The 26,142-nt window shown below is 36.0% G+C and overlaps 1 protein-coding gene across 1 annotated transcript in view; it reads left to right on the forward strand.

Moving 5' to 3' along the window:
* MTHFD2L (methylenetetrahydrofolate dehydrogenase (NADP+ dependent) 2 like) overlaps positions 1–26,142 on the forward strand; it is a 120,887-nt gene that overhangs the window by 33,282 nt on the left and 61,463 nt on the right. The window contains exons 5-6 of the mRNA XM_081302963.1: positions 1,115–1,267; positions 2,455–2,562. Coding sequence (XP_081159089.1) covers positions 1,115–1,267; positions 2,455–2,562 — 261 coding nt within the window. The remainder of the gene's footprint in view (positions 1–1,114; positions 1,268–2,454; positions 2,563–26,142) is intronic.

The raw sequence follows: 26,142 nt of genomic DNA on the forward strand, positions 1-26,142 counted from the left end.
CCCTGCTCATTATAGAATGAGTGAAGTTATAAAAATAAAAAACTATTGATGAGAGAGACATTCCAAAATGTTTCTATTTGAAAGTGATCAAAGTGTCTACTTTTATGTTTAATGGAGTTTCATAGCTTGATGATGGTAAATTGGATATATTTAAAGTAAGGTGGCAGTTGTCATCTTTAGAATACAAAGATGTCAGAAACAAAACATAATTCTTTAAAAACAGTTGGGACTTGTGCTTTTAGGATTTTTTTTTAAATATATAGGTGGGAAAAAAGAAGAAGAAACATGTCTAGATAGAGCTTTTTCCTAGTATGTATGATATCCTGGGTTTGATTCCCCAGAAAGCACATGCGCGCGCGCGCGCGCGCACGCGCACACACACACACACACACACACACACACTGTATAAATGGCATTCATTTTGTAATGGACAAAGAAGTATTTACGTACCAAATATGTTAGGCACATGAGTTAATTATTGAGATAAAGGCAAACTAAATGATTCTTCATAAAATAGTAAGAACCTATTTTATGTCAATATCTTTTTAAATGAGATGATTGGTATGCCATATATCACTTGATTAGTTCATTATTCAGGTTGTGTTCTTTTCCTTATGCTTTGCAAACCATAGTGATATTTTAGATTTGAATGTGTTAATTAATGCTTTATGGAAAGTGTGTGTTGGACATTTGCTTTTTCCTTATGTAACTTAAGAGGAAACTTGAATTAATCGTGTGATGCCTATTTTTAACACAATAATAAAGCCCCTTTAATCTGCAGTGCTCAAAATATTGAATAGAAACCTATTAACAGAAATGTTTTGTATTAGAGTAAAGTGGGTTTAAATACTCTTAATATGCAAACTTTTTGAGGCAAAGACTCATCAGTCCAGCCACTTCTGACCCTATAATAGCACATACTCTAAGAGTCATTAATAACAGCTATTAGTCACGACCCCCTTGGCTTGATTTTGATGGCAAGGAAAGAGTAAGGGTGTTGCATCTTTCCTGGAACTGAACCATAGTGATGTGACTATTGGTCCCTATATTTAACATTTCATATTTCCACATAAACAGCAATTTTAAAATGAGACCAATTTTATTTATTTTTCAGATCATGTGGATGAGCGAACAATATGCAATGGAATTTCCCCAGAAAAAGATGTGGATGGATTTCATATTATCAATATTGGAAGACTGTGCCTTGATCAGCATTCTCTCATACCTGCCACTGCTGGTGCTGTTTGGGAAATAATTAAAAGAACAGGTTGGTAACTTGGGGTCTGATGGACAGAGGTATTAGGTCCTGAAATGAGCATTTGCAAATTGCCTTGATAGAATTACCTTAACCCTGCAAAGTGACAGAAATAATAAGCCACAAAACTTCAGTCTGTAGATAGGTATAAAATTATAGAAATCAAAGACCAAATCCAAAATGAAATGGAATGAAGGCCATGAGCCAGGTTATGGGCACTGCAGTTGTAACATGTAGGGAGTAAATTTTCCAAATTGTAGTTTGTTTCCCTACTTTTAAACTATAAATTTCATGCATTTGGATGAAAACTTTTTCAAAATGAGTTATATTTTCCATTAATAAACTAACATGTTGTTCTTATAGAAGCCACGTCTATTGACCTAAGATTTCACTGTAAACATTTGTTCTTCTACTATGCCATATACAGTCTTGCTCTCACAGACTGCCTGGGAGTGTAGAGATATTTACCTCTATGTTAATTGACCTCAAATTGCTTTGTGTGTTGATGATTTTCCTGCTGCCACAATTATCACCTCCCTATCTGGCAGCATCTTCTCTATTCTAATCTGCTGTTTTCTGAGACAAAATCTCCAAGAGAAAGCAGATCCTAGAATCATACTCTGAAATAATTATACTTAGAAAACCCTAAGTTTCAACTTCTTTATTTTACTTATGAAGAAACTGAGCCCCAAAGAGGTAGAGTATATGAATTTTCAGGCTTTATCTTTTTCACCTTTCTAAGATGGAAAGTTTGGTGCTTCTTTTGTATGGAATGAAGTACATTAGCACTGTGCAAAATCCTTTTTTTTCCACTTACTTTATTCCAGCTTTGCTCAAAATTTGATTGCCAGTGAAGCTTGATATTGTTGTACTTGGTTTATTTTGTAATTAGTAGTTAATATATTTTAAGGCTTTGCACTTCTAACTCTTCGAGTGAATCTCAATGTTTAAAATTAATTTGATGGCAACTTGAGGATATTTGTGGTTTTTAAATGAGGACATAATCAAAGGGAAAGTGACAAATCCAAGAAGCATAAAAATAAATATTTATAAATAATTGAATGTGGGCATGTTAGAAACAAGCTGCGTAAATCCAAATTTAATTAGAACTTTTTAAGGAATGTTTCAGTTGAGTGTTCTGATGCTTAATTTATTTCTTGTTGTTGATTCTGCATTTAAACCAAACTCTGTATTTTAAGGAATTGAAACATTTGGGAAAAATGTGGTTGTGGCTGGAAGATCCAAGAATGTAGGCATGCCTATTGCCATGCTTTTGCACACTGATGGAGAGCATGAACGGCCAGGAGGTAGGTAGGACCTTGCAGATTCCATATATTCTTAGATTTTCTTTCATCTTCCATCATCAAGTAAAAATTTAACAATTTGACTTCACATACTTGTGGACATATGCAATTAAAAGTTTCCTTTATTCCTTATCTAATGGTATGAAAGCCTTGAAAGTGATTAAAGAATTGCTGAAAATATGTGGCCCTGTTGTTTCTTTTTTTTTTCCTCTTTTATTTTGGCTATATACTTTCTTTAAGTCATTATAGTCATCAAGAAAGGCTGAAAAGTCACAAGATACTTAAAAATCACATGCCTCAGAAAATTATCAGAACCTTGGAAAGTTGGATGTAGATTTCCTAAAATGGCAAGGTCTTAGTACTTTACAAATAAGCTAGTTACCTCACTTTATAGACAAGGAAGCTGAGTCTTAGGGTTAACTGATTATCTAGAACAGACAAATAGCCATTAAATTGTGAGTAGTGACACCCCAAGTCTCTAATAAAGCCCAGGCAAAATGTGATGGTGTTTGAGAGCATGGGGGCTACATTCTTTAGGTGTCTGTCATCACACCATCATCCCAGGACCTTGTTTATTTAAATATCCTGATAGCTGTGATAGCTGAGCAGCTCCGCAGGGATGAGGATGGGGATAGGGTGAGAAAGAAGGTTAGCAAAAGGGTAATAGGGCATTGTTCATGGTTGCCTGAGTCAGTGTTGTGGGCAGAAAACAAAAGGTTATTCATCCCATTGCTTTCTGTTAAATTCTGTATCTTGTTCTAACATGGATAAAAAACTAATTTCATATTCTTAATAGAAGTAGTTATTGGTCTGTATTTGTCAAGAAATTTTCAATACTTCCTTTACTGCTTATTTTCTTAATCTTTTTTCCTAGTCTTTGATGTAGTAAGTACTTCATTGGTTTAATTCCAAAAATACCAGGGGATTTTCTTGGTTTTCTAATATTAAATCAGAGTGATAGAGACAACATGCTTATGTACAACATACATATTACTATACATAGGTATATACATTTCTTAACATTACAAACCTTAGTGAATTTTAGTTTCTTGATATTAAAATTTTGTGATACTTATTTTAGGATCTTGGCTGACATAATATATCTGAAAAATATTTTTCATAATATATGAAAAATATTTCATATTTAAAATATGAAACCAATGAAAAAATAAACCCAATGTTAATGTATTTAAATTGATGAATGATGAAGATTTGAATATTATTTTCCCTTTCTGGGCTAAGGATTTAAATATTGTCAGAAGTCACTATGTGTGTATAGACATTGTAAGTTAGGGTTGGGAGCTTTTAAAAGACTTAGTTTTGAAGAGCTCTCTGAAAGACCACATGTGATGGTACAACAGTTTTCATGATGCCCATGTCCAAGGCTACTTTCGTAGCCTCACTATTCACTTCTATCTTATTTCATTATGGCTTCCCTATCTCTTAGGTATAATAATTATATTGATTCAGTTTGCCTTCACGTAGTCATTTCTGAGTTAAGCAAGGTAAGATAATGAGGAATATTTAACTAGGTATACTACAATTTTGACTAAAAGCCAGTCAGTATGTTTTTCATTATTTTCAACATTTTGTTGTCTTTTCTGATCAATAACATAATAACCAACATTGTGTAGTTTCATGTTTTTCTCAGTACTTTTTTATGAACTATCTCATTTTTCAATAATTAGTATATATTAATGTTATTTACATCTTTGTAGCTAAAGGAAATGAGCTTTAGAGACTTAGTAGGACATGCCCAAGGCCCCAGGAGCAAATGGGGTTCAGAGTTGGGAGCTGGTGCTGATGTTATGGCTGGAAGGGAAGAACTGGAGTCAGACTCTTTTGTTGCTACGCTTGTGACCCTGGGCAAGTTATTTAATTGGTGTAGACCTCCTCTTTTTCATCTATAAAATGCAAATAATGTTATCATCCATTTCACTTGGTTATTGTGAAAATTAAATGAGAAAAAAATTAAATGAGATATAAATGTTAAGTGCTAATAATAGTGCCTAACACACAGTAAGTTAAGTTGCTACAAGTAGCTGTGGCTGTAGCTATTGTTTCAGTCATATGCTTAATAACCTGTTATGTTTCCAGCCATAAAGTGTAACATAACATGATCTGAGGTTAATGATATGTTTTTAACCTTTATTTGAAATTTTATTTTCTTTTTCTGCTAAGTTTTTTATTTGCTGTTTTTAGATCATATCTAGTTTTTTTGTAATAATTTGAATAAAAAGACTTTATAAAAGCCTACAAAGTATTTGGTTAGAAATGTGACATTCTAATATGCCAAATAATACTTTTTACAGTGTGTACATTTTTATATGAACATCAGTGTATTACATGCTAATTTCTTGTTGAGTTTCAATTTGGAATTAGTTATTTGCCTACAAAATACCTGAGAAAATCAATTTACTCCTCTTTATTGCAATTTTAGACTAGTAATCCTACTGCATATAATTTTATTATATATGGATTATTTATAGGTACATACATGTGTAGTAAAAATAGCTATGTAAGTATGAGAAAGATAAGCATGAATTAATGGTAGTAATGAGCTCTGAAGAGTGAATTGTAGGATAAAAACATATTACTTTAAAAATATCTTATATATTGTGTAATGAAATATTCTCATTTGAAAACATATTAAAAATTGAATAAATGTGGATTTAGTTTTAGTGCTGGTTATAAACAGACAGTTAAACTTACCTTTATTATCATGGTACCTAAGTGCCGTTATTGAAAGCAAAAATAAATGAAACAGGGAACAGACCTCAATGGATCAGCAAGCTTTCTTTATTAAGCAACAAAATGGCACATTTTCAGGGGAGAACATGGCAACTGGTTACAAGAAGGGTCTGATTTTTATAGGGTTTAAGTGAGACTTAATCACCATATCAGCATGGGTAGTGAGACTTAACCATATAGACTTAATTATAGCAGAATATGTCAGGTGAGCAGTCAGGGAAATATTGTAGAAGGAAAAATTGTGAAAGTTCAGAGCCCATTGTTTCCTTGACTCCTTGGGACCCATTGTCCTCCTTTCTTCTTGGGAGTTGTTGTTCCCCCTTTTCCCTGGGGGTTGTTTTCCTTATCCTTCAGTTATAATTATAGAATCTAAAATATAACAAATATTACAAAAAATGGTTTCCAAAACAGATATTTAATCTCATGAATATTTAATAGGACTGTGGTGACATATATTATTAATACGATGAATTGTTAAGAGCTGCTTACTGAAGATTTTGAATCTGTGGGAAAGTTAATATTTCAATGTCCCTGTCTGGTAGAGCAGTAATTATGTGCAGTGACTCCATGTGCATTGTTAACTAATGGAGATAATGAAGGAGGATTAACTCTGCAAATTCATATCTATAGAACTTGTTCTACTGACACGCACAAAGTTAAGCATTCAGCTCATGCTGTGTATTTCTTTGCCAGAAGAGATTCAAACTCTAATCATTCATTTTTGTCTGAAAGCCAAAGATAATTGCTGTAAAAGAAAAATGGCCAAACTATAATTTAGCTTGATTCATAAGTGTCTACCAATGGCTAGCTTTTTTTTTTTTTTTTTTTTTTTTTTTTAAGTAAATACATGGACCTCAGATGTTTTGTGAAGAAAAACTTCTTTTAATTCTCCTGGGGCATGAAACATTTGAAATGAAGACGTGCTAAAATCTTGAAGTAAAAGAGTAGGGCAGACTGATACTCAACCCTCAGAGGAAGCAAGGACAGAGATTCCCTCCTGCTGAGTTCAGGCTATTTACAGAAGGCACTGTAGGGGATTGGGCATTTGAGCCATTATGTAGCTTAAAGACAGGAGGTGAGAGATGGTTCTTCTTCTCCTAGAACTGTGGTCTTGATGGTAGTGATGGGGCATGAAGGGACATGATATAAAAGTAGGGTAAATTTGGATATTCAGTGGTACAAAACAAAATATTTTTGTGGATGCCCATGGTAAAGGGAACTGATATAAAGTGATCAACAGTGGAAAGTCTCTTCTTAGCTCCACTAATTATTAGGCTGTTTGAATAGCTTCGTGACCATTAATAGATCACTGTGTATTCTTTTTTTTTTTTTTTAAGAGAGAGAGAGAGAGAGAGAGAGAGAGAGAATCTTTTTTGTAGATGGACACAACACAATGCCTTTATTTTTATGTGGTGCTGAGAATTGAACCCGGGTCCCGCCCATACTAGAGGACTGCTCTACCGCTGAGCCACAATCCCAGCCCAATCACTGTGTATTCTTGAGGCTTCTTTGTAGTGACCTACCCAGTTCACCTTTAAGAATGGAAACTGAATACCATTGCTTTAGCACATTGTCTGTTTTTAGCTTTACCATGAGAAAGGAAGAGAGAAACTTTGCAATGTCTTTAAAACAGTTTTTCTTCTTTCAAGATAACACAGTGCCCTAATGACCAAGGAATTATTGTCACCCGAGGAATTAAGATTTTATTTTGAATTCTTTTAGAGTAAGTTACTCTCTCTGTATTGTTAATCTTATGCATGCTATCTCCTGTGAATAAGTCCCTCTAAATGCTCACAAAATGGGTTACATCGTCCTCCTTTAACTAAAAGGTTGTGGCATCAGTGCAGGAACACTTTTTAAAGAGTATTTGCAAGACCAGCAAAGAAAGCACAACCTCTTATTTTGTTTAGAGTCCTATAAGCCTGGTAATATGTATTTTTTCCCCAGTACTGGAGATTGAATCTAGGACCACATACATGCTAGGCAAGCATTCTACTACTGAGTTACACCCCCAGCCCCTTTTTATTTGATCTTGAGACAAGGTCTTGATAAATTGCAGAAGCTGGCCTTGAACTTGTGATTCTCTTGCCTCAGCTTCTTGAGTAGCTGGAATTACAGTGTATACCACCATACCTGCTGTGAGATTTTTTACTTCACTCAGCTGATATTCATTCAGTACTTAATCTCTGTGAATCGCTGTGGGATACATCAGTGTAAAAAACTTTGTCCTCTATTTTCAGAAGCTGCCAGTTGGCCTCTTCAGGACTCATGCTTGGTAGGCATGTTTTCTCCATGTGCTGGCTCTGCATTGACATCCACTTTTACAGTTGTGCCTACCTTATGTTGTGATTTCTGTATAGCAGGCCTTTTTCTTCAAGAATTCCACTATCTAAATGGAAAACCACATGAGTTTTTGCCCCCTGAATGCCTTTCCTTTGTGAGAATTGACTTCAGTTTTGAAAATGAATATTTTTGCCAGACTAGGAGCATTATCCCCCACTGACAGAGGTAGTAGTAACTCAGTGGTGGATGCTTGAGGCACTGCAGTGTGATGCAAGTGGTATGTGTGATTAAGCTCTGCCCAGTGGCAGGCTGGGTCAACACTGTTAGGTTTCAAGAGAGGAGACAAGTAGGAACGCCTAGGAATGCAGAGTCACGCAAAATGATCACACCACGAGAACTGAAGCTCTTAGTCTTACTGCAGCAGAGTGAAGTGGGATGTTTGCTGCCTCTATGGAAGGAAGCATTTGCAAACTGGGGCAGGGGTGGTGGCAGGCATTTTAGTCTCTGCTACTCCCATCCCAAGGTGAAAATTACTCTTAACAAGATATTGGAAATATTATATTTTGTGATGCTTCCATGTTGATTAGACTTTACTAAATTACAACTTTGAGTCTGAGTAGTTGAATTAGTGGAAAAGTAATAATGATTATTCTAGGCTCATTATCTAAATTGAATAATAGGAGCACGTTTTTATTTTCAATGTTTCATAAATTTAGTTAGCTAGTATCTGGTAAACACTATACTTGGAAAATAGGTATTCTCATCAGAAAACTGGAACTATTACATTATTGAAATATTAAAACTTATTTAAAATATAAAGCAAAATACAAAACTTTCTCTTTCCCTTTCATTTTCTCTATTACTTCAGAGTACTAGATATTTATTGTATTAGCAGCGGGAAGCATCCCTTTTCTAAAGTCCATGAGCCTCATTGTTTAAGGGACCACTAATAAGGGTATATACTCCACTTTCATCTACCTTTCTCTTGTCACTCTCTCCCCATCTTATATTGAAATTTCATAAAAGTACAAACGCTATCAAACACACCATCTCTTTCATACCTACTTGTGGTTACAGATCCTGTTCCCTTTGCATGGAATCCCATTTCCCATCACACATTTCCTTTCTTCCCACCTCTCACCATTTCTTCAGATGTAGTTCAAATCTAACTTTCATGCTTTGGGTATGATGCCATCACGACACTTATCATATAGCATATTGATTATCTTACCTGTTCACTTCTCATATACACATAGTAAATGTAAACTTCTTGACAAATGTTTTTCACAGGCTTTTTGTATTGCTGAAATTTACTGTGGGGCTTCATGTATAATAATGGATTGAGTCAATCAGTCAATAAAATTCTGTTCTGCTTCCTATGTGCCAAATACCATGCCAGCATTGAAGAAAATAAGACCACAGATTAGGGTTTAAAATATGACACTTTGTTTATTGAAAAAAAAATCTCAGTATGCAGATAGGAAGGGAAGGAGGGCAGTTGCTAGATGCCCACCACCCACAAGTTTTTCATATTTAGAATTAATAGACCTTTGTATAAAAGTTTTACTTAAAACACCCCTTCATCCAGAAGTCATCTTGTATTAAACAGGGGGGAAGTTGCCTCATGACCATGGGGAAGAGTGAAGGAGATCTCAGCAGACCTGGCAGAGGAGGGGAAGCTGGCACTGATGACATTCTTGAAAGATATCTCAGTGTTTTTCCAGTAAAACACTGAGGATCTGTTATTTTTTTTAGACTTCCCCCCACCCCAAGCTGTGAACTTGCAATGCTGTCTTCTGATACAGGGGATGGTTTCTTTGTTGCTAAGTTTGGAGAAAACAGTTGTGAATAAATCAGATATGGCTCTGTCCTCTTGAGATTAAAATCAAGTAGGAAAGACAGTCATTAAACAATGAGGTATAAATGATTCACTAACTGTAATTGTGCAGACTACTTCAAAAGAGAAGTAGAGCTTTACATAAAAAGCTTAGTTGTTGGATGGAATGAATGAATTCTAATCACAATTACATATGAATATTATACTCTATTTTGAGATCTACCTATGTTATTATTGTAAAGGAATGCTTTTATTATAGGTTACCTGAGTCTGTACTTAAAACTAAAAATTTCAACCTTATGCACACATGGCAATATACAAAACAAATGCAAATGAGAACTAGTGAAGAAAAAGGGGAAGGAAGGACTGGAGCTATATAGAGCCAAAGATAAGACTTATACTAAAAATAAACACATCATTAAAACCCCATGGATATATTGCCACTATCAGGCACAGCTTTTTATATATTGGAGCTGAATATATGTTTGGTAAATGTATTTAATTGAGTCTAAATTATATATGCCATGGTTGGGTCACTAATTTTATCCTGAGAGCTCATTAGCAGGAAAAAAATGACTAGTTACCTAAGTTAATATCTTTTGGATTAAAAATAAAACATATGCTAAGGAAAAAGAAAACATTTTTTCTGATATTAAAACAAAAGTAATTTCTCCCATGTTTTTTTATTAATTTTTAAATTTATTTTAATTAGTTATACATGACAGTAGAATGCATTTATGCACTGTGATATATCATACATAGATTGAATATAATTTCTCATTTTTATGAGTGTACATGTTGTAGAATCATATTGGTCATGCAGTCATATATATATATATATATATATATATATATATATATATTAATAATGACTATTTCATTCTATTATCTTTCCTATCCCCACATCCCCTCCTCTCCCCTACCTTCACTTCCTCCTACCTAATCTAAGATAATACTATTCTTCTCTAGTGCCCCCCTGTCCCCACCTTATTGTAAATTAGCATCTACATATTAGAGAAAACATTCAGCCTTTTTTGGGGGGGGGGATTTTTGCTTGTTTTGCTTAGCATGATATTCTCCAGCTTCATCCATTTACTGGCAAATGCCATAATTTCACTCTTCTTTAAAGCTGAGTAATATTCCATTGAGTATATATACCACATTTTTTAATCCATTCATCTATTGAAGGACACCTAGGTTGGTTCCATAGTTTTGCTATTGTGAATTGAGCTGCTATAAAAATTGATGTGGCTGCATTACTATAGTATGCTGATTTTAAGACCTTTGGATATAAACTGAGGAGTGGGTTAGTTGGGTCAAATGGTGGTTCTATTCCAAGTTTTCTGAGGAATCTCCATACTGCTTTTCACAGTGGTTGCACCAATTTGCAGTCCCTCCAGCAATGTATGAATGTACCTTTTCCCCCACATCTTTGCCAACATTTATTGTTGCCTGTATTCTTGATGATTGCCATTCTGACAGGAGTGAGATGAAATCTTAGTTTTGATTTACATTTCTCTAATTGCTAGAGATGTTGAACACTTTTTCATATATTTGTTCATCAGTTGTATTTCTTCTTCTGTGAAGTGTCTGTTCAGTTCCTTAGCCCATTTATTGATTGGGTTATTTGTTTTGTTGGTGTTAAATTTTTTGAGTTCTTTATATATCCTAGAGATTAATGCTTTATAGGAGGTGCATGTGGTAAAGATTTTCTCCCAATCTGTAGGCTGTCTCCTCATATTATTGATTGTTTCCTTTGCTGAGAAGAAGCTTTTTAATTTGAATCCCATGTGTTCTTATAAACAGAAAATTATACAATAGATTGAGAAATATTCAAAACATTCTTTTTAATTTAACAAAATGGCCACTTTTATAGGGCTTTTTAAAATCATTGAAGCACAAATTAAGCTGCCACTCACAAGTATTATTCTTGTTCCATTAGACATTTTTTCTCATTATTTTTTCCTGAGTCATTCCCCTTTTCTTAACTTCTCAAGCCCTACCTACCTCTGGAATCATCAGGGGGCCTTAAAAATATAGCTTCCTACACCCAAATACAATGAAATTAAATAAAAATATTTAAGAGTTGGACCTGAAGATCATTATTTTTTTAGAAAGTGCCATAGAAGAATCTAACATGGTTAGAATTGAAAATGATTGCTCAAAATGTTGGAATGAGACCAGGAATTAACTTCTTCCTTTTTAGCTATTCCCTAGGTGATCCTTTGCAGTCCCTTAGCTCTAAATACTATCTGTATTCTTCCTAATCATATAACTATCTACCCAGCAATCTTACTAGCATGGCTAATAAGCATTTCAAACTGACCATATACAAGCTTTCATTCTGAATTTTACTCCTCATAGTCTTCCCCATATAATATAGTTTGTATCTTAAGTGTATGTAGTAAAGATTTGCTTCCCAGGAGGCACTATTTGATGTGGTGGAGCCTATAGAAGGTGGGATATAGTGGAATATCTTTAGGTCATTGGGGCCATGCCCATGAAGGGGATAGCAGGACCCCAGTCTCTTCCTCTTTCTAGTGGTTTTGTTCCACTACTCACTCCTGCCATGATATATGTCACCGGCCCAAATCAGTGGGACAAACTGATCATGGACAGAAATCTCTAAAACTGTTAGCCATAATAACCTTTTTCTCTTTTTAAGTTGATTATATCAGATATTTGTGATAGTAATGGAAAGCTGACTAACATACTATCTTAGTAACTGGCACTATCAATTCACCCTGTTGCTCAGTTCATTCTTCTCTCTTTCTCTGATACTCTGTCTGATCTACTAGTAAACTGTGTATAATATACCTGTGATATCACCACCTCTCCAGTTAATATCCTAGTCCAGACAACTACAATCTCTCACTTGGAACACTATAATATTTATGAAATAGTTTCCCTGCATCCACCTTTGTCCCATCTTCCACACAGTCAATTTTCTACATGGTAGGCCTCAAGCATCTATGGCTTCCCATAACACTGATAACAACATAACATAAATATAATCCAAGCTCTTTACCATGATGTCTTTCTCAGATGTAATAGATAATGATGTTTTGTGCCAACATTATGACTGATACTTCTAACATGGAACTTAGTGCATTGTATTATAATTCCTATTTCCATATTTTCCTCCATGATAGTAGAGAATTATGTATCCTCATTGGTTAGCATGATTCTGGGATTCTTTTTTTCTTTCTTTTTTTTTTTAGTACCGAGGATTGACCTCAGGGGCACTCAGACACTGAGCCACATCCCAGCCCTATTTTATATTTTATTTTTTTTTTAAAGAGAGAGAGAGAGAGAGAGAGAGAGAGAGAGAGAGAGAGAGAGAGAGAGAGAGAGAGAATTTTTAATATTTATTTTTTAGTTCTCGGCGGACACAACATCTTTGTTGGTATGTGGTGCTGAGGATCGAACCCGGGCCGCACGCATGCCAGGCGAGCGCTACCGCTTGAGCCACATCCCCAGCCCATATTTTATATTTTATTTAGAGACAGGGTCTCACTGAGTTGCTTGGGGCCTCACTAAGTTGCTGAGGCTGGATTTGAACTGAGATCCTCCTGCTTTAGGTTTCCAAGCTGCTGGGATTACAGGCATGAACCACTGTGCCAGGGGATTCTGGGATTTTTTCTTGATTATTGAATTAAAGAAGGTAGAAAAGGGCCTGGAAATGTCTTTAAAACCCGCTAATTTGTTGACTTTAACAAAAAAAGAATGATACTTAAAAATGAAGAAGATCATGTTATTTGTTCTAGCTTTGTTTCTTAATATAAACATTTTCCTCTAATTTGCATTCTACATTAAGCATCAACCAGTCTTTGCTAGGATGTGATTTTGCATAAATTTCAGGAGAGCTGATAGCCTAGAAAACTGCTCCGATGGCTCCCAGTAGGCAATTCTCGATTGACTGTGGATTTTATGCACTAAGAAACATATCTTTCCTACTAGTTAATTACTGAGTTCTTGCAAAACTAAAGTTCCAAGAGAGACATTCTATTTTATTCTTCCTTAGTTTAAAAAAACATGATGTAAAGCATGAGGCACAAAATAGTTGCTTAAAACTTTGCTTTATAATTTTTTTAAAAATCTAGATCTATGTCACAGAATGTTAGACCCCTGCATTATCATATATACAACACAGGGGTACAACTAAGAGTTGGAAAAAGTCATCTAAGGGTCAGAGATATGCATCATTCTATGGAGTAGCTGTTGCAACTTGTTAGTACTGATAACCCTAGGGAAAAACCTGAGGAGATAGAAAGGATTAGATGCAGCAAGCCAGAGGATTAGTTAAAGAAAGTCAATGGGGGATCAGAATGGGAAATAAGAATGACAAGAATTTTCATAATGACAAGTAAGACAGGTTAAATAAGAATATAGTTACTAGGGAAGCTAGGAGCCAAAATCAGGAATAGGTACCAAGATGCTCACTGCCAGGTTAAGAAAAGAAGAGCCTGAGTTGTTATTGGAACATATTACTTTTAAATTCTTTGGGTCATTTCTCTTTTGCTGACACCATCAGGTCTACCCAATATCAGGCTCAAAGCTTTTCCCTTTCTATGGTTTGATTATCATTGTAGCCATGAATTCTAATCAATAAAATCTAAATGTGACTTTGATATGTTCCATGGACATTGCCAGCCCAACTCACTTAGGAGTATCAAGTTAACCTAATGCTGTTAAAGATGGAGCAAAATTACTTAAAATATCTTTCTATGCAGACTGAAATTAATTTTCCTTTTGCCTGAAACTTTGCAGATTGTTAATTATGGATTGTGGTGTATCTCTCAATTCTTGCTGAAATCTTCAGTACTGATGTAGCAGGAGATTTTGGTTTTGTTTTGAATGATTGATTATGTGTTTTTGTATATGAGAGGGGTGAGGGTAGGGTGGGGGAATTCATTTGGAGTCTCTCATTTAGAACTAGAGAATACTCTAGTGGGTTGCTGAGGTATAAGGGAATAAGGAGACCCTTCTGAATTGGGGGGACCTGGACTAAGACAGAAATGGAAAGATGCTTCATAATTTTGGTATTTTGGAATGAATGTAAATGTATACTTTACACACATTGATTTTATTTTTTTTTTCTGGCATTATTTTTTTTATTGGTTGTTCAAAACATTACAAAGCTCATGACATATCATCTTCCATACATTTGATTCAAGTGAGTTATGAACTCCCATTTTTTACCCCAAATACAAGTTGCAGAATCACATCGGTTACACATCCACATTTTTGCATAATACCATATTAATGACTGTTGTATTTTGCTACCTTTCCTATCCCCTACTATCCCCGCTCCCCTTCCCTCTCATTTTCCCTCTCTACCCCATCTGCTGTTGTTTAATTCTCTCCCTTGTTTTTCTTTTTTCCCCTTTCCCCTCACAAACTCTTATATGTAATTTTGTGTAACAATGAGGGTCTCCTTCCATTTCCATACAGTTTCCCTTCTCTCCCCCTTTCTCTCCCCCCACTCGTCTCTGTTTAATGTTAGTCTTTTCCTCATGCTCTTCTTCCCTGTTCTGATCTTAGTTGCTCTCTTTATATCAAAGAAGACATTTAGCATTTGTTTTTTAAGGATTGGCTAGCTTCACTTAGCATTATCTGCTCTAATGCCATCCATTTCCCTGCAAAATCCACGATTTTGTCATTTTTTAGTGCTGCGTAATACTCCATTGTGTATAAATGCCAGTTTTTTAATCCATTCATCTATTGAAGGGCATCTAGGTTGATTCCAAAGTCTAGCTATTGTGAATTGTGCTGCTATGATCATTGATGTGGCAGTATCCCTAGTGCTGCTATGATCATTGATGTGGCAGTATCCCTATAGTATGCTCTTTTAAGGTCCTCAGGGAATAGACCGAGAAGGGTGATAGCTGGGTCAAATGGTGGTTCCATTCCCAGCTTTCCTAGGAATCTCCATACTGCTTTCCATATTGGCCGCACCAATTTGCAGTCCCACCAGCAATGTACAAGTGTACCTTTTTCCCCACATCCTCGCCAGCACTTATTGTTACTTGACTTCATAATGGCTGCCAATCTTACTGGAGTGAGATGGTATCTTAGGGTGGTTTTGATTTGCATTTCTCTGACTGCTAGAGATGGTGAGCATTTTTTCATGTACTTATTGATTGATTGTATGTCCTCCTCTGAGAAGTGTCTCTTCAGGTCCTTGGCCCATTTGTTGATAGGGTTGTTTGTTATCTTATTGTTTAATTTTTTGAGTTCTTTGTATATTCTGGATATTAGGGCTCTATCTGAAGTGTGAGGAGTAAAAATTTGTTCCTAGGATGTAGGTGCCCTGTTTATCTCTCTTATTGTTTCTCTTGCTGAGAAAAAACTTTTTAGTTTAAGTAAGTCCCATTTGTTTATTCTTGTATATAACTCTTGGGCTATGGGCGTCCTATTAAGGAATTTGGAGCCCAACCCCACAATATGTAGATCGGAGCCAGCTTTTTCTTCTATCAGATGCAGAGTCTCTAATTTGATATCTAGCTCCTTGATCCATTTTGAATTAACTTTTGTGCATGGCGAGAGAAAGGGGTTCAGCTTCATCTTGTTGCATATGGATTTCCAGTTTTCCCAGCACCATTTGTTGAAGATGCTATCCTTTCTCCATTGCATGCTTTTAGCGCCTTTATCAAATATAAGAAAGTTGTAATTTTGTGGATTGGTCTCTGTGTCCTCTATTCTGTACCATTGGTCCACCTGCCTGTTTTGGTACCAGTACCATGCTGTTTTTGTTACTATTGCTCTGTAATATAGTTTGAAATCTGGTATCGCTATACCGCCTGATTCACACTTCCTGCTTAGAATTGCTTTTGCTATTCTGGGTCTTTTGTTTTTCCATATGAATTTCATGATAGCTTTGTCTATTTCTACAAGAAATGCCGTTGGGATTTTGATTGGCATTGCATTAAACCTGTAGAGAACTTTGGGTAATATTGCCATTTTGATGATGTTGGTTCTGCCTATCCATGAACAGGGTACATTTTTCCATCTTCTAAGATCTTCTTCTATCTCTCTCTTTAGGGTTCTGTAGTTTTCATTGTATAAATCTTTCACCTCTTTTGTTAGGTTGATTCCCAAGTATTTAATTTTTTTTGAGGATATTGTGAATGGGGTGGTTTTCCTCATTTCCATTTCAGAAATTTTGTTGCTGATATACAGGAATGCCTTTGATTTATGCGTGTTGATTTTATATCCTGCCACTTTGCTGAATTCATTTATTAGTTCTAGTAGTTTCTTTGTAGACCCTTTTGGGTCTTCTAGGTATAGGATCATATCGTCCGCAAATAGTGATATTTTAAGTTCTTCTTTTCCTATTTTTATGCCTTTAATTTCTTTTGTCTGTCTAATTGCTCTGGCTAGTATTTCAAGGACTAAATTAAATAGAAGTGGTGAGAGAGGGCATCCTTGTCTTGTTCCAGATTTTAGCAGGAATGCCTTCAGTTTTTCTCCATTTAGAATGATGCTAGCCTGAGGCTTAGCATATATAGCTTTTATAATGTTGAGGTAAGTTCCTGTTATCCCCAGTTTTTCTAATGTTTTGAACATAAAAGGATGCTGTACTTTGTCGAATGCTTTTTCTGCTTCTATCGAGATGATCATATGGTTCTTATCTTTAAGTCTATTGATGTGGTGAATAATATTTATTGATTTCTGTATATTGAACCAACCTTGCATCCCAGGGATGAATCCTACTTGATCAGGGTGCACTATTTTTTTGATATGCTTTTGTATTCGATTCCCCAGGATTTTATTGAGGATTTTTGCATCTATGTTCATTAGAGATATTGGTCTGTAGTTTTCTTTCTTTGAAGTGTCTTTGTCTAGTTTTGGGATCAAGGTGATGTTGGCCTCATAGAATGAATTTGGAAGAGCTCCTAATTTTTTTTATTTCTTGAAATAGCTTGAAAAGTATTGGTATTAATTCTCCTTTGAAGGTTTTGTAAAACTCCGCTGTATACCCATCTGGTCCAGGGCTTTTCTTGGTTGGTAGTCTTTTAATGGCTTCTTCTATTTCTTCCTTTGTTATTGGTCTGTTTAAATTGTGTGTGTCTTCCTGACTCAATCTGGGCAGCTCATATGACTTAAGAAATTTATCGATGTCTTCACTGTCTTCTATTTTATTAGAATATAGGGTTTTGAAATACTTTCTAATTATCTTCTGTATTTCTGTAGTGTCTGTTGTGATATTGTCTTTTTCATCCCGTATGTTAGTAATTTGAGTTTTCTCTCTTCTTCTTTTCGTTAGCATGGCTAAGGGTCTGTCGATCTTATTTATTCTTTCAAAGAACCAACTTTTAGTTTTATCAATTTTTTCAGTGGTTTTTTTGGTTTCGATTTCGTTGATTTCCGCTCTGGTTTTAATTATTTCTTGTCTTCTGCTATATTTGCTGTTGTTTTGCTCTTCCTTTTCTACGGTTTTGAGATGTATTGTGAGTTCGTTTATTTGTTGGTTTTTTCTTTTTTTGAGGAATGAACTCCAGGAAATGAATTTCCCTCTTAGAACTGCTTTCATTGTGTCCCATAGATTCCGGTATGTTGTGTCTGAATTGTTGTTTATCTCTAAGAATTTTTTGATTTCCTCCTTTATGTCTTCTGTAACCCATTGGTCATTCAGTAACATATTGTTTATTTTCCATGTGATGCTGGATTTTTCCTTCCTTCTTTTATCATTGATTTCCAGTTTCATTCCATTATGATCAGATATGGTGCATGGTATTATCTCCACACCTTTATATATACTAAGAGTTGCCCTATGGCATAATATATGATCTATCTTTGAGTAAGATCCATGTGCTGCTGAGAAGAACGTGTATCCACTTGATGATGGTTGATATACTCTATATATGTCGGTTAAGTCTAGGTTCTTGATTATGTCATTGAGTTCTATAGTTTCTTTATTCAGCTTTTGTCTGGAGGATCTGTCTAATGGTGAGAGTGGTGTGTTGAAGTCACCCATAATTATTGTGTTGTGGTCAATTTGACTCTTGAACTTGAGGAGAGTTTGTTTTACGAACATTGCTGCACCATTATTTGGTGCATATAAATTGATAATTGTTATGTCTTGTTGGTGGATATTTCCTTTTAACAGGATATAGTGTCCTTCTTTATCCCTTTTGATTAACTTAGGTTTGAAGTTGATTTTATTCGATATGAGTATGGCCACTCCTGCTTGCTTCCGAGGGCCATGTGAGTGGTATGATTTTTCCCAACCTTTCACCTTCAGCCTGTGTATGTCTTTTCCTATCATATGAGTCTCCTGAAGGCAGCATATTGTTGGGTTTGTTTTTTTGATCCAGGTTACCAGCCTGTGTCTCTTGATTGGTGAGTTTAGTCCATTAACATTTAAGGTTACAATTGAAATATGATTTGTACTTCCAGTCATGCTTCTTTATTTATTTATTTATTTTAGTTTGGCTAGTTTTTACTTTTTGATTTTTTTCCTCCCCCTTTACTGAGAAACCTCCCACTGTTGGTTTTGGGCACTATTTTTCCATTCCTCTTCTTGTAGAATTTTGCCCCAAATGCTTTGCAGTGCTGGTTTTCTGGCTGCGAATTCTTTTAGCTTTTGTTTATTGTGAAAGATTTTAATTTCATTGTCAAATCTGAAGCTTAATTTTGCTGGATACAGTATTCTTGGTTGGAGACCATTATTTTTCAGCATTTGGAATACATTGTTCCAGGATCTTCTCGCTTTCAAAGTCTGTGATGAAAAATCAGCTGTTAACCTAATTGGTTTACCCCTGAATGTAATCTGCCTCCTTTCCCTTGTAGCCTTTAATATTCTCTCCTTGTTCTGTATGTTGGCTATCTTCATAATTATATGTCTTGGAGTTGGTCTATTACAGTTTTGGATGTTTGGGTTCCTGTAGGCTTCCAGGATTTGGCAATCCATTCCATCTTTCATCTCTGGGAAGTTTTCTAGGATTATTTCATTTAATAGGTTGTGCATTCCTTTGGTTTGAACCTCTGGGCCTTCTTCTATCCCAATGACTCTCAAATTTGTTTTTTTGATGAGATCCCATAACTCTTGGATAGATTGCTCATGAGATTTAAGCATCTTTTCAGTGCTGACTATACTCTTTTCAAGTTGATAAACTTTGTCTTCATTATCTGATGTTCTGACTTCTACTTGATCTAGCCTATTTGTAATACTCTCGTTAGCGTTTTTAATCTGGTTTATGGTTTCTTGCATTTCTAAAATTACTGTTTGGTTTTTTTTTAAGATCTCTATCTCCTGGTAAAGCTCGTTCTTTGCAGTTTGAATTTGTTTGTTTAGTTCGTTTTCAAAATATACTTTCAATTCTTGGACTTGCTGTCTCATGTCTTCTCTAAAATTCCGTTCCATCTGAGTTAGGTATGCCTTGATTTCTTTCCCTGTCCATGTTTCTGATGCTTCTAGGTCCTCCTGTAGATTTAAGTTGTCCTGCATTATCTGTAATCCTTTTTTCCCTTGTTTTTTCATGTTGTTCATGTTACTTTCCAGCTCTGTTTGACTGCTTTGAAACTGCTTTCTCCTATACATTTGTTTTGACTTTGTTTATCTCTGTTGTCTCTCCTTTGTGGTGGGAGATTATGCCTATAGATGTTGGGCTTTATTGTACTTTAGAGCTGATTCGTTCAATTTATAAAGGGCTTCCGGATTTTGTATGCATATAGTCGTTTGTTTTTTATTCTTAGGACTTTAGGTTAGGTGCTATGCAGGTATAAGGGTTAGTATGTCTTGGCTACTTTAGAAGATTGCTCTACTGAAGGGGGATACTAACCGTCGATTGGATCAGGGTGTTGGTAGGAGCTAGGTATTTAGGAGCACTATAGACGGCCTCGAAACATTCACCTATTTGCATTTAGACAGTTACACGAAATGGAGGACGTAATGCTTGGGATGAAAGTTGGGGGGAAGGGGAAGGTAGGTGCTCTTGAAAAGAAAGAAGGAGAGGGAGATAGACAGCATAGAGGAGAATGGAAAGAGCAATAAAACTTGGAAGGTGAGAGAGAGAGAGGGAAAAGGGAGAGAAAAAAATAAAATGAAATAGGAAATAAAATTAGGTCTTAGAGATCCATTTTCTTCTCTTCCTATAGGCAAAGCTGTGCCCTCCGGGCTGAGTTTTGCCCTCAGTGTGTCAACATCAATCCCTGTAAGGCGGTTCCTGGGAGTCTCTCAATCCTGTTGGTCCAGAGCCGTTTCACTTCTACGGCCCCTCCTCCCCTTCCTCCTGCCAGCCAGCCAGGTCCTGCTCACCGGAGGCAGTTCCCCAAGGATTTGGTTACACTTTCAGCCCCACCGAGTGCTCTATTTCCCTAACTACTGAGCACTCTTGCTGTCATTCATCTAAGCCCCAGTGCTGTGGAGCTGTGGTCTGGGAGTCAATTGTTTAATTTTTCCGGACCCCTTTGGTGGGCACACCTTTGGAATCTGGCGGCTAAGACCATTGGTGTCGTTGCTGGTGGTAATAGGAGTTGGGGGTCAAGGATCCCCTCTGCTTCCCTCAGCCCCTACAGTCACAACCACTCTGCTGGCGGTAGGAGGAGTTGGGGGTCTGGAGTGTCGTCTGTTTCCCTCCGCCCCTACCGTCACACCCTCTCAGTTCGCGGTTGGGGGATTTGGGGGTGGGGAGTCTTCTCTGCTTCCCTCTGCCCCTGCAGTCAAGCCCATGTCACTGGCAGTAGGGGGAGTTGGGGGTCGAGAGTCCTTTGGCCCTTATGGTCACGCCCACGGAGAGATTTTGAAGTTTCCCGGTTGTTTGTATCTGGTGTGGGTGGGAGTCACACACCTGCTAAAGTAGATTCCGCTGGGAAGGAATCTCTTTGGCCGAACTTTGGTGACTTCCCCTCTCTGCTATGGTGGGCCCCTGGCTCCTTGCAGGAGTGTCCGAAGGGAGGGGTGGAACTGGCTTGTCTCTGGTCTGACACAATCTCTGGTTTTAGTTCCCAGTTCGCTATTTTGTAAAGGCTTGGTTAGATTCCCTTCACGTGGTCTCAGGGGTGGGGAGCCTTTCGACGGGTGGGCGGGGCTGTTAGCAAAGCCGCGAGGGCACCGGCTGTCTGCTGGGCCGGGCGGGGACCCCTCTCGCAGAGCCGGGTGCCGGGGGGCCGCCTGTAGAGCCGGGCAGCTGAGGCAGCGTGGCTAAGAGCTGGGCGGGCGGGGCGGTCGCTTGCAGAGCGAGAACGGAGCCTCCCGGGAGAGCCGGGATGGCGGGGGTCGTCTGCCGCTCCAGGCTGCCGGTCGCCCACAGAAGCGGCTGGTGGCTGTAGGACTGGACCTCTGCGCCCACGTGGCCGGCCAAGATCCACTTGTCTGGGACAAACTGTCACTTCTAATAAACCTACCAATTCCTGGCAGGTCTCCTCTTACTGGAATTTTGCTAGAAGTTCCTCAGTAGGTGGACTGCAGCTGTTCCAATGGGTCTTTCTGATCCCGTTAATGTGGAGACATTGGAATCGCTGCTTCCTCGCAGGCCGCCATGTTGGATCCCCCCTTGATTTTAAATTCAATGAAAGAAAGAGTAAAACCAAAGGAGACTCAGGTTTTTACTCTAACTGGGCAGAAGGTGGCTTCGTTATCTAAAATGCGAATGGCTATCACCATGTACTATCTCCTTGTTCTTCCTTTTCAAAGCTTTCCTGGTTTCAGTTTCTATATTCTCATATTAATTTTAGTATCAAATTATATGCTTCCTAAAAAATTTTATTAGAGTCGTATTATTGTATTTGTAATAAACATATGGAGAGTTCTCATCAATATGATATTGAATCTTTCTAAGAATGTGGTTTGTCTTTCTAGTTCATCAGTCTTATTTATGTCTTTTGGTGGCATTCTAGAGAATTTCTTATATGACATAGATTCTTCACATTTCTTGTTATGCTTACTTATATTTTTTTCTGAGGGTGGGGTATCAGGGGTTAAACTCTGGGGCATTCAACCACTAAGCCACATCTGAACCCCTATTTTGTATTTTATTTAGAGAGAGGTTCTCACTGAGTTGTTTAGCACCTTGCCATTGCTAAGGCTGGCTTTAACTTTCTATCCTCCTGTCTCAGCCTCCTAGGTCACTGGGATTTATAGTTGTGTGCCACCACAGCCAGCCATATTTTATCTTTTAACCATATTTTATCTTTTATATAGCTATGAGAATAGATTTCTTTTAATATGTATTCTTTACATGTTGTTACATGTGAAATCTATGTACTTTTACGTATTCATTTTTTCCTTGGAAAAGTATTGAATTCTCTTTGATGTTTTAATAATATTTCCATTTTTAGCTTTAACAAATACATTTTAACTTTTATGTTTATTAATCTTAAGGATTTATTTTTATCTATATAACTTAAGATAAATGATTGATTAATTTATTTTCTGATTTATGTCTTATTGATATAATAACTTAGGTCTATGAATTTTCCTATTTCTTCCTAGAAACATTTACAACATTATTTTGTAAAGAATTTTTTTTGATACAAGAATTGTTTGAAATAGGACTTTTTAAACTTCCAATAGAAGGATCTTTGTATTCCTAATTTTGTCAATAGTTACAACTTTATTGTCATAATTAAATAAATTATTTATAGTTTATATAACTATCTTCTTTTTGGTATTAATAAAAATTTCTTTTGTACCAAAAGCCATACCATTTTAAAAAATATATTGTTTGGTGAGGGTACATAAAATTTTACTATCTATTTTCAGACTTTAATATAATCATATAGATATTATTAATTATGTTATTTACATTTTCTACATTCTTATCTGCCCTGAATTATGAAGGCTGAATTAAATTCAGCAAATACAATGTATTATATTTTTATCATCTGTAATTTTGACTTATGAATTCTACATATCTTTCTTTTGTTAATTACATATTTATTAGTGCTGTATTTTCTTTTGAATCTCCCTTATGCTTTTTAATGTGTCCCTCTTTGTCCTACTTAATATTGAATTTTTTCTTGCATGAAAGAGCATCATTCTTTTTGTGCATGTCATTTTACCTGCTGTATTTGAACATATTTTGTTCTCAACATTTCTGAATGCTGAGTAACTTTAAATGTGTCATATATAATATGATTTGTATTGTATACCATATTTTTTGTGAGTCAATTTGCAAATATTGTTCTTTTAAATAGATGAGTTAGAGAAATTTATATTTATTGCTATGACAAATATATGTGGCCATAATCATCACATTATTTTCTGTTTGTGGTTTGTATTTTTTACATTATTTTCTTTTCTATGTTTTTTTCTAATATTTAGGAAGGTTTGGGTTATCTCAATAATTATAACACTATACAGTGCACCATACAGTACTCTGTTTCTTTATATGGTATCTACTGATACTCATAAAATAAGTGATAATCTGATTCCATTTCTTTTTATGTGTTAACTGATATTTGCCAATAAAAATTAACTTTCAAAGTATTTATAATTTTAAATATTTTAAAACTATTATTGATTAGCTTTTTGAATATTTGTTGATTCCCATTATAGCATATTAAGCAATAACTTAAATTTCTTATCTTTTTCCTTCCAATTTTAATTCTGTTAATTGCATTATTCCTGCATAGTCAAAGCAAGTATCATTTACATTCACCTGTGTCTTAGTCTACCTTGTGCAGGCATAATAGAATACCACAGATTGGCTAATTTATAAAGAACAGAACTTTATTCCCTCACAGTTCAGGAGATGAGAATTCCAGGATGAAGGTACTGGCATTTGGTGAGGGTCTTCTTGCTGTACCATGCCATTGCAGAAGGCAAAAGGGCAAGGAAGGGTCCAAGTGAGACAAAAGGGGGATGAACTCATCCTTTTGTAGTGAACCCACTTCCACCAAAGGACATTAATCCATTCATATGGGCAGAGCTCTTATGACCTGCACACCTCTTGAAGGTGCCGCCTCTTAATATTGCTACAATGGCAATTAAATTTCAACATGAGCTTGGTAGGAGGTAAGCATTCAAACCAGAGTAGTTTGTCACTTTAGTTCTCACATAGTCTTAAACCTTAGTTATATAATGAAATATATTTAGAACTCTATGATAGTCTTTTGGCCAGTTTCCTCAAACTCATCTTAATTAATTTGAAGTACATATTTTAGCATGTTCCTGAGGAAAGATTTTGGTAAGCAGTATTCCCTGATTCTTTCATTTTCAGAATTGTTTGTTATTTTTTAATCTGAGAGCCAGATTTGTCTGGTCTAAAATTCTTGACTTCCAATGACTTCATGTGAATTTCTGTGGATATTGACCTATAATTTTTTGAAATTGAATGTTAAAATTGGAAATCTGGCCTGCTTACTCATAGGATTCTTTTTCTTCTCCTCCTCTTCTTCCTCCTCCTCCTCCTCTTCCTCCTCCTCTTCTTCTTCTCTCCTTATCTTCCTCCTTTTCCTCCTCCCACCCTCCTCCTCCTTTTAAAATCTTTACAATCCAGGATCTTTACTATGTTGATGTTGACAATTATAAGTCAATTTTGATTGATTCAAGTCTTTTTTTCCTCACCTTTTATTATCTTAAGTTCTAATTTTAAAACATTTTGATATAGTGTTTGTTTATAATGTTCAAGTTTTCCATGACAGCATTTTTTATTGAGTTTATTGATAAACTGGTAAATTCCTTACAAATTTTTTTCTTTTTGTTTTTTTTTTCTTGATTCTGCCATTTTTTTAAATGTATGCTTTTATTTATTTTAAAATTTGCATATGGTAAAATTCGCTTCTTTTGGTATGCTGATCTATTAATTTGTACAAGTGCCTATAATTATCTGCCAGATGACTATAATAGTTCCTATTTGAATCAGAATTGTTTCATCACTTTTCAAAATTCTGGGCTTTCCCTTATGTATAGACTTCTATTGATGTTTCATCCAGTCCTTTTTTATTATTCATAATTGAATGAGTTAAGATTTTTGTGGACCTGCTATTTGCAGAATATTTCCACCATAGGTTGGGGAGGCAGCCTGTGGCCTCTCTGCTTTCATGAAGCTCCCTATTGTAATGGCTCCTCTATGTCACTTTTGTGATATAACACACTTTGCACTATACCTGATCCAAGAGGGCTCTTATGATTTTATTTTTATTTTCTCTGCTATAATTAAGAAAGATGGGCTTCCCCCCCACCCCAGTTTGGATGTAAACCCTTCACTTCAATCAAGTATATTTTGATAGTCATTTTCAAAGATCTGTTGTCGCTCAGAACCCTGCGTGTTTTTTTGTTTGTTTGTTTTTTGTTTTTGCTACTTTTATCCCTATGAGGTATCTAGTAACTGCTGCTTTTTGTAATTCTTACATGTTTTGGGAGTCTGTGAAAATATGTTTTCTAATTTTTCTAGATATGGAGATAGTGCACTTTTGTTATGATCTGTGTAGCATTTGCACAACTTCCAGGAGAAGGAAAGTGAGACAGTGTCTCACATGGCCACACTCTCTGGAAGTCCCTCTCAACTTCTCCACATCATCACTTTTTCCTCACTCCTCTTTCCTGGTTGACACTTTAAACCTTGGAATGCCTCAAGCTGCTTACCTCTCTTACTCACCCGTAACTCCATTAAAGTTTTTATACAGAAGTTTCTTTTTATAGTTTAGACCTCTTCATTTTCTAAACACATAATGATTGGTATATCATGCTCATAATTAAAATGCCTAAAATATTTTGCCTCCTCTAAGAACTTTTCCTTGATATGTCCTCATGGCAGAATTCA

The sequence above is a fragment of the Spermophilus citellus genome, assembly GCF_964194105.1.
Source record: "Spermophilus citellus genome assembly, chromosome: 8".
NCBI classification, from domain to species: domain Eukaryota; kingdom Metazoa; phylum Chordata; class Mammalia; order Rodentia; family Sciuridae; genus Spermophilus; species Spermophilus citellus.